Here is a 15,011-nt window from a genome sequence, read left to right as displayed (position 1 = left end):
GGACTCCTTTCACCTGTCGGAGTGGTCACTGGGTATTTCTTTGCAAAGAAGGAAGGGAGGCAGAGAGGGTCTGGGGTGCCACCACTCCCACCAAGGCAATTAGGTCCCAGGTCCTGGTGCGCTGTACCCAACCAGCCTTAAGAGCAGCCCAGAGTGCTGTAAAGGTCTGATCCTCCTTGCACCGCTCACCCCAACCTCCCAAACAGTGAGAGCAAACTGGGCCCAACCTCTATGCTCCCGTTTAACATACCCACCTCCTCGCTGTACCCCATTTCTTCCCACTACTTCCCCGATCTAGCCCGGTGTCTTTATCCAGTTCCGAGTCCCCTTACCCACCGCCGGTTCCCAACACACACCCCTCTACTCTTCGGCCCAGTCCCTCGAGCGTTACTACACCCGGGTCCCTCCCCCTGGACTTCCCAGCAGCTCCAGCCCTCCCCGCGTGCCCCGGCGCAGACCCGCGCCCTGTCCCTGAACCCACGGGACCTGGCTCCTTCCCCACACGTCACACTAGGGTTCATTTCCCCGAAGACCCGACCCTTCCCTTATCCCTCCACAGGGACTACCCCCAGCACCCCATTACCTTCGGCCCCGCCCCCCTGAGGTTGTCGAACTCACTGCTCCCGCCGCCGCCGCCGCAGCATCCTAAACCGCCGCGGCTGCTATAGCTACAGGGAGCCAAGGCAACCAGCTCTCGCGACACTTTCTTCAGCTACGGCGAGAACAGTCGAGAAGAGAGTCTCGCAAGAAAGTAAATTAATCAGGCTCGAGAGCGCTAAGTATATCTCGCGATAGTAGTGTTTTAAAATGGCGGACGAACGCAAGGCGCTCCACGGGTTGTCTGGAAAGGTTTGGAGGTGGGGCGCGGACGAGGATGAACCCTGAACTGACCAGAAGTCGGAAAACTATTGGAAGCGGAATGGTCTGTTCGGGCGGGTGCAAGTTAGTATGGAGGACTCTGTACCGGCATAACTTTAGGGATATAGCCTTCTTTTTGAAACTTCTCAAACTTAGATCAATATCTTTAACGGAAGTTCCGTTTTCCAGGTTTTTTCGTTCGACATGGAAAAGTTGGAGATGAAGAAGGCAGGCCAAAAATTGACCTTCCCATCTCCTCATTACCTTCTTGTAAGAGGTTTTCATCCGTTCTTCCCCCACCCTGATTTGTAAAAAGTATTTGGCTTCACAGAAATGTTTGTCCTGATGCCCCGCCTCGCCAACTCAGGAGACCAAAATAGGAAAAATTTTCAATAAAAACCAACATGTAAGAACAGGTGTTTGGCCTGTACTGGTGTGTGATTTGTACTTTGCACTCTCTGTTCATGCACACATCCTTATTTAGTTGCTCTCCCAACAGTTAGTTGTAGGACTTTTGATCTCTGCTCAGTCTACTGTAAATAGTCTGAACAGTATCCGACATTTATTTTATTTTAGTTTTTGCTGGAGGATTGAACCCAGGATCCCTACCCCCCCTTTTTTTGGGGGGGGGTGCTGGGGATTGAACCCAGGAACTTGTGCATGTTAGCAAACTGAGCCAAATCCCCAGCTACCCCTTTTTTATTAACTTTTTTTTTTTTTTTTGCGGGGGGTGGGGGTGGGGGTAGACTGACTTGCTAAATTGTCCAGGCTGGCCTCACATTTGTGATCCTCCTGCCTCTGCCTTCCAAGTAGCTGGAAATTACAGGCATGCGCAGTAATGCCTCAGAAGATGGATTTTAAAGAAAGCAGGTCAACAAGGAAGAGTGAAATCAGCTGGATTAGGAGGTTAACTAAGGGAATAGAAATTATTATTTTTTTAATATATTTTTATATATTTTTTTATATCTTTATTTTCATGTGGTGCTGAGAATCGATCCCAATGCCTCACACGTGCAAGGCAAGCGCTCTACCACTGAGCTACAGCCCCAGCCCAGGGAATAGAAATTTTTAAAAAGGTGAATTCAATTTCACCTCTTAAATCTCCTGAATAGCTCTCATGAGATTCTTCACTCTAGACCAGTAGAAATATATGGCTGTCCAGTAGAAATATATGGCGAGCCACGTTGTGTAATTTAAGATTTCCAGCTGCCACATTTTTTAACAGATGAAGTTAATTTTAGTAATATATTTAATCCAACACATTCAAAATGACATTTCAATAGGTGATATTGAGAATTTTTTTTAAGTAGAACAGCACATCTAAATTTGGACTGGGAACATTCCAAGAGCTCAATAGTCCCATGCAGCTAATGACTACAGTATTAAAAAGCCGCAGACCTAATCTCTACTCTAGAATAATGAATGAGCAGTCTATCTTACTGACAAAGGTGGTGTCATGGGCATGTGGTTTTTGAAAGCCACCCTTGAGGTTGCTAACTTAAGTGGCTGCAGAGGCTAGGCAAGTAATAATAAAACATTGTCTTATGTAAAACAGTAGTAGTGAGTAATAGGACCAACTGGAGACCATGAGACCTTGACCATCTAAAAGGGCTAATTTGCTGGTGTTGCTCTGTGTAAGAATGCTTGTCTAGCATGTGCAGGGTTCAAGGTTTGATCCCCAGCACCACAAAAAATAGTTATAATTTTTTTAAAAATTCACTGGGTTTGGTGACCCACGCCTGTAATCCCAGAGGCTTGGGAATCTGAAGCAGGAGGATGGTGAATTCAGAGCCAGCCTGAGCAATTTCCAGGCTCTAAACAACTCAGCAAGATCCTGTTTCTAAATAAAATATAAAAGGGGTTGGGGTTATGGCTCAGTGGTTAAGCGCCCCTGGGTTCAATGCTGGGTACCATAAAAATAAATAAAGGGAGTACCTCTCCTGAGTTTTTTTTGCTTTGTTTGTGGTACTGGGGATTGAACCTAGGAGCACTCTACCACTGAGCTACATCCCTAACCCTTTTTATTTTATTTAGAGACAGGGTCTCACTAACATTGAGGCTGGCCCTGAACTTGTGATCCTCCTGCCTCAGTTTCCCAAATTGCTGGGATTAGAGGCGTGCACCACCACACATGACAGAATAATGCAATTTTAAAACTTGTGAATTATTTCTGAAATTTTCCATTTAATAATTTTGGGCCATAAATGTACCTGGAATATATCTATATTTCTTTGCCTGGAAATGCCAGTGTAATTAACATTGACAACCAATGAGAAATGGAATTTGGTGGCTAAATAATCTCACTTCTCACACTCTAAATGAGGTAATTCTGAGGTAGTATGTCTCATGATTTTCTAGCACATAAGTATTACCTGGAGAGAATAAGACACAGATTCTTGTGCCCAAGATTTTGCATTTCTAATAAAGCTCCTAGGAGATATTGATCCTACCAACCCATGGACCATTCTTTTAATAGCATTTCCTATAGAATTCAGCCCCCTTGCCCAAAGTGCCCTTTATTGGTTTTCTTCCTTACTCTTTTGTATGGTTTGTTTTTCTGGGACACAGTCCAAATGAACTACTTGTATCCATATCTTCGTTTCAGAATCTGGGGAAAAATCCAAACTATGAAAACCCTCTCTTTAGGAAAATCCACATAGAGTTTTGTATATGAGTTTAGAGGATGTATGTATCCCCCAAAATTCATTAAGTTGTAAATGAAGGTGACAAGGGTAAATGTCATGTGACCAAAGATCACTAAAATTTGATCCATCTCCTGTGAAGTCTGACAATTTAGTTAACAGCTCATGGAATTAGCTGAATTCAACCAGCTTTCCTTAGAAATTATTTCCCAGGGATAAGGATGTAGCTCAATGGTACAGCACTTGCCAAATTTGTGAAACCCTAGGTTCAATTCCATCACCAAAAAAAAAAAGTTCCCAGACCTTATTGTCATCTCATTATCCTTCCTTCCTGGTCTGTATCATTCCATCATTCTTATTTTGTGGAACACAGGACGAATCTGGGACTCGAGAGACCCCAGGTTTGAAATCAATATAAAGAGCATTGTCAGCCATTCCTGTTGAGCTCTCAGGGTTTTTTTTTTTTTTTTCCAATCATAGTGCTTTCTGGGCACCACTTTGGTGCTATTGTAATCCTCAGATCTTTTCTTGTTATGTTCACACAAAGCCAGGTATAGTATAACTGCAGCTTGCCACTGGAGCTTCAGCAGTGCAGTTGGTTAGCACAAGGTACTGCATCTGGTTTCTCCCACTCCCTTCTGGATTCCACATAGTGCTTTATTCTATTTCATCCCTTTGGGAATCTGTGACGTATGTATTCCTAAATTCACATGTTCTAGTTCTGTGATAATCAACATTACTCTTACATCTTCCTTAGCTTCCCATTTTCCTTTCCTGATTTGCTCATTTTGCAGCTTCTAATTGGCTACACCGAGAATTAACACCAGTATTACTAACACCTGTTTCCTAATTACTGTGCTTTGCCCACATATAGGCCAGCACATGTATTTGTTTATGATTATTTGTCTCATGAACACTGAGTAAGTATAACTTCGTATATACCTATGAATGTGGTTTTGTGGGTGTGGATGTGGGTGTGGATATATAAGCAGCCAGAGCTCAGGTCCAGTCTAAATAATGAGTGTTTGGTATTTGGCTTTAATTGATCTTTGTGCATTGTCATCAACTTTCATCTGCCCTCAAATATCAGAGGAAGAATAAATTCAGTTCCTTGAAGTTTATTGACTGTTACTGGTAGCAGAGCAAATTTCATAAAAGAGCAGGTTTCATGTGGAGGAGTGAAAAGGGGAGCTCTGAGTTGGTGAGGAAGGATATTGGGATGGGGACTTAGAGTAAAAGAAAGACAGATCTCTCCCACCTTTCCCTCTTCATTCCCACAAGAATACTGTATTAACAGTGGGGGCATCCTGATCGGTATTCCCTCTCCAAATTGGAACCACAGAGGGGAAACTCGATACAAATTAGAAAACGCCTCATAGCTCCTCTGTTTCTCCATCCAAGGGGATGCCAATATCCACGTTGTAGTCAGCAGGCTCCCCAGAGCTCAGCCAGGGAATAGGGGTTCGGTTGAAAGAAGGCCTGTTGGAGAGGTTCTGGTTGTAAAGGACCAGGGGTTCACTCAGCAGAGGCCCCAGGTCAAACTTGGGCATCTGGAAGGTCATACGTTTGGAGGCCTTTTCATATCCACCATAGGGCATTGCTGTCCTGAGAAGGGGACATATTATTCGATTAAGGATCAGAACAAAAGAAACAGAACCTTGTCAACCAGTTTGAAGGAAGGGGAAGTTCGTAAATTCTGTTTTTCTGAGATGCTTCTTTACCTCTTATCCTTCTTCTCCCTTAGTACCCTATTTCCCCTTCCTGGTTTGCTTGTTTTCCCAAAGTTAATAATGAGAAAAGGAGTGCAGTGGGTATGAGACTAGATAGAGTCTCATAAACAGTCATGTCCCAGACTAGCATTTCAGAGAAAGTACCCCAAACACTACAGACCCAAGGATCTAAGATCACCTTAAATTAAAATGTAGAGACCCTACCAACTTTACCTTTACCCCACCCCCAACCCAGGTGAATAGGGGATGGCCTAGCTGAAAGGAATTGACAACCAAATGCAAAATCACTTCTCTAGGCCTTTCCTAATCTGTTTTGACATAGATCTTCTAGGCATAGTTTACAGAAGCCTAATTAAAAAAAGAAAGAAAGATACTTAGAAACTTACCATAGCAGGATATGAGAAAATAAAATCATACTACAGGGAGAATAATGGCATTCACACCTTGACTGAAAGGGGACCTAAAGAGGCCTCCAACCACATATTATATATAATTTCCATTTTACATTAAAAGCAACAAGGAGCTGGGTGTAGTGGCACACACTTGTAATCCCAGCGGCTTGGAGGCTGAGGCAAGAGGATAATTATTAATCCAAAGCCAGCCTGAGAATTTAGTGAGACCCCCCTAAGCAACTTAGTGAGACCCTGTCTCAAAATAAAACATTACAAGGGTTGGTGATGTAACTCAGTGGTTAGGCGCCCCCTGGGTTCAATCCTTAGTACCAAAAAAAAAAAAAAAAGCAACAAGGCTCAGAAGTAGGGTGATTATTCCATGCCCAAACAGCTAAGTAAGCTAAAAACCAAAATTCAAATTCTGACTTCCAGCAAATTTTTCTTATCACACTCTTATGATGAAGCTGAGCTGGAGTTAAAAGAGCAAGGACTTTCCATTAAGACTCCCTTAGTCCTGTCATCCTTCCACAGCCTCCTTCTGAAACATTTGAAATACAGTAACATGCTTACTAAGGGATACAGTGCCACCACTAGTATGCATCTGGTTCCTTCCCCACCATCTCACCTGTTGAAGGACTTGTATTTGGGGAGTTCAGCTTTGGCCCCATAGGCCAACAGGTCAATGCCAAGTTCCACTTTTTGCTGGGGGTCAACCCCCATGGCTCGCTCCCATGGGGAAATGTAGGTCTTAAACACAGTGATATGTTTTCCTTCTCCACCTGCTTGGTCTCCTGGTAACCATAGGAGAGAGAAGTCAAATAATAGCTATTAGTTAGTAGCTAATGAAAGTTAATCCCACACCCTTACACTAGGGAAATTGTTGAGACCAGGTACCAAAAGTATAATATCCTGCCAGTTGTTTCAGTTTTATAGTATAGTGACAGTCTGGGGTCAGTCTGGGGTCAGATCTGTGACCAAATCAGAAAACCCAGAAAGGTGACTCAAAGACAAGGCTTCTCTGAGTAGAATATGAATATATATNTAATTAGGAAACTATTAACAAATAAATTGACATATAAAATTTAAATTTTTAATTAAGAAAGTATACAATTTTCTCTAACAGTGTAATGGAGATGTATTAATCCAATTTATGTATTATAACACAATGTTTGAAGCTGGGTATGTTATAAATAAAAGTTTGTTTAGCTCACGTATTTAATAGCTGAAAGCTCAAATAGCATGGAGCCAACTCTGAGAAAGAGTCCCCAACTGTCTCAGAACATGGTGTGTGGTATTATGGAAGGATCATATGCAAGAGGGAGACATCACATAGTGAGGCAGGAAAAGATAGGGACAAATTTTGATCTTTCATAAGATCTCTTTCTCAAGATCTAACCAGGATCTCACAAGAACTACCAAAGTCCCTTCCAATGGCAACAATCTCAAAGACTTAAATGCAGCCATATGTGTGTGTGTATATATATATATATATATATATATATATATATATATATATACATATATCTTTTCTGGATGCCTCCTGTGTTCATGACATCTCAGCCCTGCTCCCCATTCCCAGGATAGACCTCATTCCTGCAGACAACTCTGCTCTAGAGAACAGATACATTATTTTTGGATGTGAGTACTTGCCTGATCCTGTCTCTCCAACCCCTGCTGTGCCAGCAGCTCCATCTCTGCCAGCCTGGCCCCCAGGACCACTTGTACCCCCAGCTCCAGACCCAGAGCCCTCATGATGATGATGGTCAGAACCATACTGTCCAGCAGAGCCACTGCCCGCTGCCTGGCCGCCACCACTGCCCTTGCTGTAGGAGAATCCCTGACCAGCTGTGCCCAGCTGTCCCCCCACTGTGGGAAGGAACTTCTGGAAGTGATCCTGAAAAGAAACAATAAAGTGAGGGGAAGGTTAGAAATGGATATGGAAAATATACAAAGACAAATGTGTATATACCAAAGGAGGAGGTGATCAGAGACAAGAGCCAAACTGAAGACCATGAATCCTCTGAGATTCCAGATCTCCCCAACCCCATAAATGGATAGTGGATAATCTGACTGAGAGGAATTAAACTTTTCTTTAGAGGTGGGATCTCAGGCTGTGGATATAGCTCAGTTGGTAGACTGCCTTGCATGCTCAAGGTCCTGGGTTCTAATCCCCAGCACCACACACAAATAAACAAACAAACAAACACCTCCTTTGATGCAGAGCCCCCTTCTATTGTTTCCTGCCCTTCTTGAATTAAGCTTCTTGTACTAGCTTTAGGTAGTCTGGCTTTGGTCTCCACCACTGCTGAAATGTCTCTTTAAAAAAAAAGGGGTAGAATCCCCTGGTTAGCCCAGTTTCCCTAATTACACCTTAGGGTGGGGGCAGCTCATTCTGAGTGGACATGGCTGCAAAGGGGAACACAGTCTTAATTTAAAGAACTAGTGAAATCTCTGCCCCCTCCTTCCTCATCTTTCTATTCCTCTCTCCACTTGGTGCCTGTGAAAGCAGAACTTCCATTTTTTTTTTTTTTTAAACTCAAGGATGCTCATCACTGGGCTGGGGATGTGGCTCAAGTGGTAGTGCGCTCGCCTGGCATGCATGCGGCCGGGGTTCGATCCTCAGCACCATATACAAAACAAAGATGTTGTGTCTGCTGAAAACTGAAAAAATAAATATTAAAAAAAAAATTACCCCTCTCTCTCTCTTAAAAAAAAAAGGATGCTCATCACTGAGCTACACCCCCAGCCCATTTTTCTTTATTTTATTTTGAAATAAAATATAAGTTGCGTAGGGCCTCACTAAATTGCTGAGCTGGCCTGGAACTTGCACTCTCCCTGCCTCAACCTCCCCAGTTAAAAAGATTACAGGCATGTACCACCACACTCAGCTGGAGCACAACTTTCTGACAGTGAAACTGTACCAAGTGAAGTAGGGTGGCTAAAAGAGCAATACTGGATTCAGTCCTGAAACCTAAAAATAATCCCGCCAACTTCTTGAAGAGTCTCTCCTGGCCATCTTACCAAGTATTCCCCTATGCTCCACCCAGTGTAACCAGACCCAGTAGAGAGGAGGGGTTTTGGCCTCCTAAAGTTAGATATGACAGGCTCAGCACTTTTACTGGGTTCCTACGTAAGGGCCAATGACGGACATTCCTACCCTGGCCCCATAGGCATCTATTTCCACTCTCCTGCAGTCACCTAGAGAAGGTGGAAGAAGAAGAAAGAAAATGGAGAATATACCCTCTTTCTCAGCCATAATACCCTGGACCTTGCCCCTCTCCAATCCCTGCTTCTTTTTAGTTGGAGAAGAAGCCTAACTAGAAAATGTAGGATTTTTTTTAACCTTTATTTTATTTGTTTATTTTTATGTTGTGCTGGGGATCAAACCCAGTGCCTCATGCATGCTAGGCACGTGCTCTACCACTGAGCCACAATCCTGGCCCCCCCCCTTTTTTTTAATACTATGGATTGAACCCAGGTGGATTTTACCACTGAGATATTAATTTTTTGTTTTGTGACACAGTCTTGCTAAGTTGCTTAGGGCCTTGCTAAATTGCTGAGGTTGACTTTGAATTTGCCATCCTCTTTCATCAGCCTCCTGAGTCATTGAGATTATAGATGTATACTACCACACCCTGCCAAAAATGTAGGATATTGAAGAAAGATGATTTCAGTCACCACAGCTTGGGGTCCTTAGGGAAAATTTAACCCTAACCCTTTAATAAAAGATGATTAAAGAAGGAGATGGCTGTAAAACTCATTTAACTATTTCTAAGGTTGCCAGATTTAACAAATAGAATTACAGGAAACCACTTAAATCTGAAGTTCAGATGCACAACAAATAATTTTTCAGTATAAATATATCCTAAATATTTCATGGAGCATGCTTATACTAAGAAATTATTCATGTGTCTATGAAATTCAAACTTAAATGTGTATCTCATATTTTTATTTTGCTTGTATATTCCAAATGTTCTAGGGGATTTTCTTTTGAGGGGGGCACCAGATGTTGAATTCAAGGGCACTTGACCACGAAGCCACATTCCCAGCCCTATTTTGTATCTTATTTAGATACAGGATCTCATTAAATTGCTTAGTACCTCACTTTTGCAGAGGCTGGCTTTGAATTCGAGATCCTCCTGCCTCAGCCTACTGAGCTGCTAAGATTACAGGTATATGCCACCTCACCGGGCAGGGAGATGTATTTATAGAAAAACAATATTCATTATATAAACTCAAAGATCAAATTTAACTGGGTATACCATTTTGGGTTTTTTTATTTGGTTAGGTTTTGCTTTTTTTGTTTGTTGGGTCTTTTCGGTTTTTTTGTTTGTTTGGTGCTGGGGACTGAACCCAAAGCCTTGCACATCTAAGCACACACTCTACCACTGAGTTATATTCTCAGCCCTATTACTCTGTATTTTTAATTTTTCATTTATTCTTTTGTCCCAAATATTGCAAGGGACATACTTCACTAAAAAAAAAAAAATCATTGTGAATCTTAACCTCAAAATACAGGACTAGCATTCTGTGTTTTATCTGATAACTCTATTTTAATACTTACCCATACTGGGAAGGAATATTTTACCTGAGGGTGTGGTGCTTAATGAACTTATACATTTTAAAGAAGAAGAGGTTGAGGTGCCTACCACCAATAAGCTGTTAGAAAAGATACTAGGCTTGGGGGGCTGGGATTGTGGCTCAGCAGTAGAGCGCTCGCCTAGCACGGGCGGGACCTGGGTTCGATCCTCAGAACCACATAAAAATAAAGGCATTGTGTTGTGTCCATCTACACCTAAAAAATGTTAAAAAAAAAAAAAGACAAGATACTAGACTTTCAGAAAGTGTTAACAATTCCGAACTCACCATTGAGCTATCAGAGAAAACATCAGGATGGTTTTCATAGATAAATTTTTCCACCCGCATCTGTCGCAGTTTGAACATCTTAGAGCCTCTATTGGTGAGCAGTGACAGCTCCTCCAACATCACATCCCTTGGGACGCTGATCTTCTTGCCCAGGTTCAGGCCTGAGCTCTCCTGTCCACCTTTCAGGGAGGTGGGGAGAAAGAGGCAAGAGAAAGAGGAAAAGTAGAGTTTCCTGGACTCAGAATGCAGACCTTGTCCACAACTAGTGTCCTATTAGAAACCCTTTAGAGGACTGGATGTTGCCTGTGATGTCTGAACAAGGTCTGTCTAGTATATATTATTTCCTGGGTTTGAAGTTGGAGTACTGGGAGACAGTGGAAATACTAGAGTAAAGAGGTAAACAGAGTTAAAAGTGGCACAGGCTTGGGACAAAAGGTATAAAAGAACATCATAGATGGAGCTACTGAAGAAATTGTGGCATGAGAGAAAGTTGATAGGCTAATCACTATGTGGAATTGGCCACATATAACCACATACTTTTATTTTAAGTTCTTTCCCTTTTCTTCTTCTTAGTGGACTCTTTGACTTCAAAGAGCCTCTAGTTATCAGAAGAACTCGAAGGAGGAGGAGGAGGAGGAGGAGAAGGAGAAGTGAAGGAGCGGGAAGAGGAGGAGGAAGGGAAGGGGAGGAGGAGAAAGGACAAGAGGAGAAGGAAGAAGAAGAAGGAGCTCTTCACTTCCATGCACTCATGTTTATTCCCAGGAAACATACTTGTGCAATTTCCCATTTTAAATGTTAAACCAGTTCCCTAGCTCTGTGGAAAGATATAAGGAAGTTAACCATATACTGGAACCTTAGTCTGTGTCAATCTCCATCATAGTTTCTTCCTCAAACATACCTCACTGACCACAGATCCTATGGTCGTGGAACTCAGCTGGCTAATATGGTAGGATATTGTCCCAGATTATAAGGTGAAAAGGATGGAAGGGTGAGTAGTCAATATTGAATTCTGCCTGCTCTTCTTACTTCTCCTCTCATACCCATACCCCCCACCCTGGAATTGCTCTCGTTTGTTCACCCCAACACATTTATAACTTTATGTTATTTGTTGGATTGGTGGGTTAGGGATGCTTTTAATAAGAAGTCCCACATGAGGGAGCTGCAAACATGCCTACCTCCAGTGAGTTCCATGATCAGCTTGCTGGATTTCCTCTTCTTGTTGGGGGCTGGGGTTCCCGAGAGCGGCATTTTGGAGGTATATTCTACCTGGATGGGGTAGGAATAGGGTTTAGAGGATTTACAGGAACTGGGAAAAGTGTTTATAGTAGAGCAATATTTCTTAACCTGAGAAGGCTTAAGGGGAAAATTTCCTCAGGTTTTCAAAGAAATATGTATTTCCCCAAAAGATGAAAATCCACTGTCTTAGGGGTTCTGTTTTCTTCGGAAACAGGGTCGGAAACAGAGATGTACCCTGTCCTTACCTTCTACCAACCTCTTATGGGCTATTTTACATAGAAATATTTTATAAGAAACATAGCTGAGGGAAAGGGATGTTTAAAAGAAAACAAGAACAACTCACATAGGACAGTGCACCCAAGTTTCATGGGTTTGGTGTGATTTGAAGTTTTTACTTGTATTGGGATATCAGACTGGGGTTGATTTCAGGCTCTGGTCTCTCCTCAGTCTTCCTCCAAGTCCCAAGGGGGTGGAGAAATGTTCTGCCAGGGTTCAGGACATTCAGCCAAAAACATTCTCCATAGGAAGGAGAGGTTGTTGCTCCTCCAATGGGCCAGCTGGAACATGGCCTGGGAGGTCATGGCTGTGCTCCCTGCTGCTACAGTCACTCATGCTCCAGACCCCAGAGCTCAAATGGGTTTGGGGAACCAAGGAGCATTTGAACCATGTTACAAGTCAGTCAATACCATAGCAGTAGAGAATTGAGGGAGGACAAGAACATAGTAATAGGATCTGGCCATGGTTGGGGACAAGCTGGGAAAAGATAGAGACTCCAGCCCCTCCTTAACAGCAGTTGGCATGCAGAGACATGCTGAGTCTTCTGCTGAGTCTTGTCTCACAAACACATCTACAACTCTACTAACTTATTGGGGCCTCAGAACCCCTATCCATTCATCAAATGCCTCCCCACAACTTTCTGGGCTCTTCTCTTTCCAGCTCTTTGGTTTCCCCTGGACAGCTGGGAGCTAAGCATAATAGGAGGGGAAAGGGCTACTACCCAAGGGTCAAGAATCACAATTGCAGACACAGAAGTTAACCAAGTGAGCTCCAGCACCTTAAGTCATAGAGCCGCACACTTACCGGCTGCTTAGTTGGTGATCAGCTCTCCCTGGGGTTCAGCAGCTTTGGAGGACCCAGCTGCTGTGACCGGAGAACCGAGCTGGGCAGGCGTGGGGGCAGCACTGGCAGTGGGGGAGGGAGGATGGTTATTAATAGAGATGATGAGTGCAAGCAGCTCAAATGGCACAGGGGGTACTGAGACCCTGGAACCAAGATCCCGCCCTCCTTGCCCAGAGGCTCAAGAAGGGGAGAATGGCCTTTGGGATACTCCCACTGAGCTGACTGAGCTAGGAATCAATCTCCCTAGGGGTTCCCCTTTGCACCTAGAGTCTGAAATCCAAAGAAGCATTCAGGGAGAAATTGAAGATGAGGGAGAGGAAAAGGGAAGTTAAATTCAAAGTAGAAGAAAGAGAACCTAGAAAATGTGCCCTGCAGTCACTCAGAGCTGCTCCAGGCCAAAGCTGGAGGGACCTGTGGGTATATTTAGAAGTAGGAAAGATTAAGGCATTATATTTGAAGACAGGATGGATGTCTTCATAATTGAACTTCTTTTTAAAAATACCTAGGTTTTTTTTTTTTTTTTTTTCCTCTGAGAGAGCAAATTAATGAAACACAGTGCAGTAAGGGATGTGTGGGGATGACCACCAATTCTTCTGTCTCTTCACTCCCTTTTCTTTCCTCTTAAACTCTGGAAGTTCTAAGAATAGGTGGACACCACAATCTGTGTTTTGGTTCCTGTTTGCTGCTGGGGTGCTCAGCCTGCTGTGTAGGATAGATGTTATCTCCCTGAGAAGGTCTTGTAGGCTTCTGATCTGCCCAGGCCTTGCTCTCCAAGGTTCCTACTTTGGATTTCTTTCAAGAGAAACACACACTCTATTTAAGATCTGGACTATCCCATTTGTACTGTTCTAAAGAAGCCTCTTGGCAAAGGTACAAGCTTGAGTGCCCCTTTGGAGGAAGGCTATCATTTGTACAGCACCTTCCTCAGTAGCTACAGAAACATTTTGGATCCTTCTCCAACTTCTTTTCAGGGTCTAGAACCAGACGCTACATTCCTGCAGCCACTACTATTGCACTATTACAGCTGCCTCAGGATTTTTTTTGTATTAGGGATTGAGCTCTGAGCTAGGGACACTCAACCACTGAGTCACATCCCCAGCCCCATTTTGTATTTTATTTTGAGACAGGATCTCACTGAGTTGCTTTGCGCCTCACTATTGCTGAGAATGCCTTTTGGACTTGAGATTTTCCTGCCTCAGCCTTTGAGCTGCTGGGATTACAGGAATAGGCCACTGTGCCCAGCAGGAAATGGTTTTTGAAGTTTACAGAATATACTCCTGTCCCTCTGGGACGTCTCCACTTTTCCTGTTCATACCCTCCTTCCATCCTATACTTTCCAGGTTCAGGATAGGGGCTCAAAGTTCCCCTACCTACTACCACATTGGTTTCTGTCCAGACCAGCTATGCTTCCAGATCCTTCATCTTTAGTCCTCCTCCTCTGTTCCTTCCCAACACAAGGAAGCAACTTAGAAGAAGAAACACAAGTATCAAAAGGTGATTTCATCATCACCTCTAAAAAACAAACTCAAAGTTTAATGTCGTATGATTGAATATCTAGAACTGCTTTAGTGGGTGAAGACAGGCTATTTAGCCCTGTGGTCTCTGGTGTTTGCAAACATCTAGTTATTGGCACAAATATGCCCTCTGCTGGTTAATTGGAGCAATGGCACTTTCCTTCTCAGTCTCTCCGGATTCTGATGCCTTCCCTTCTCGATTAGCCTCAATCCGCTCCTCCAACTTTCTTTCTTCACTCTCCCTTCTCATTCATTACTATTCCTTCATTTATCTCATATAAATCTTTCACCTTTTACTATCCCTTTATTTAATTCCCAGAGAATGTTTAACATGGATGTTTCCTATAAGTAGGAAATGTTGATGGCAAACTTCTCACAATTTCCTTGCCTGAAAAGTATGGAGCAGTAGAAGGAGAGGAGGAGAAATCTGATGGAGACTGCACTGAGAAGAAATAAAGAGGAGAGGTGGAGGTGCCTAAATCAAAGAAGGATACATTTGATAGGAGTAAAAGACTAGGGAATGAAGGGCAAAGGACTGAAAAATGGAGGGCAGGATTGGAAATAGAAATTTGAAATTGAATTAGAGGAATGGGTCAGAGACGATCAAGGTGGGGTCAGGATTTGTGTATAAAATCAGAAGAGATGACAGCAATA

General features: G+C 43.1%; 1 protein-coding gene and 1 long non-coding RNA gene across 3 annotated transcripts; one reads left to right on the top strand and one right to left on the bottom strand.

Annotated features, from left to right (window-relative positions):
* The first annotated feature begins 216 nt into the window (after positions 1–216).
* On the top strand, positions 217–1,275 carry LOC125616476. The gene is made up of 2 exons (XR_007347108.1): positions 217–942; positions 1,048–1,275. It is a non-coding gene; the product is annotated as an uncharacterized LOC125616476 (long non-coding RNA).
* A 3,327-nt stretch (positions 1,276–4,602) lies between these two features.
* On the bottom strand, positions 4,603–13,147 carry Myoz1 (myozenin 1). 2 transcript variants are annotated; one of them, XM_048801876.1, is made up of 6 exons: positions 12,805–13,147; positions 11,664–11,750; positions 10,489–10,667; positions 7,273–7,516; positions 6,248–6,413; positions 4,603–5,105 (listed from the first exon to the last, which is right to left on the bottom strand). In XM_048801876.1, the coding sequence occupies exons 2-6, from the start codon at positions 11,734–11,736 to the stop codon at positions 4,874–4,876; spliced, it is 894 nt and encodes a 297-aa protein (XP_048657833.1). In that variant the 5' UTR covers positions 11,737–11,750; positions 12,805–13,147; the 3' UTR covers positions 4,603–4,873. The 2 variants fall into 2 exon arrangements, with proteins under 2 accessions (XP_048657833.1, XP_015360119.1); XM_015504633.1 differs by having other exon boundaries at positions 11,664–11,754; positions 12,805–13,138.
* Between the last annotated feature and the right edge of the window lie 1,864 nt (positions 13,148–15,011).

Source organism: Marmota marmota, unplaced genomic scaffold (assembly GCF_001458135.2).
Source record: "Marmota marmota marmota unplaced genomic scaffold, marMar, whole genome shotgun sequence".
Taxonomy (NCBI): Eukaryota; Metazoa; Chordata; class Mammalia; order Rodentia; family Sciuridae; genus Marmota; species Marmota marmota.
Note: the sequence above shows the minus strand (reverse complement) of the source record. Positions and strands in the feature narration are given on the sequence as shown.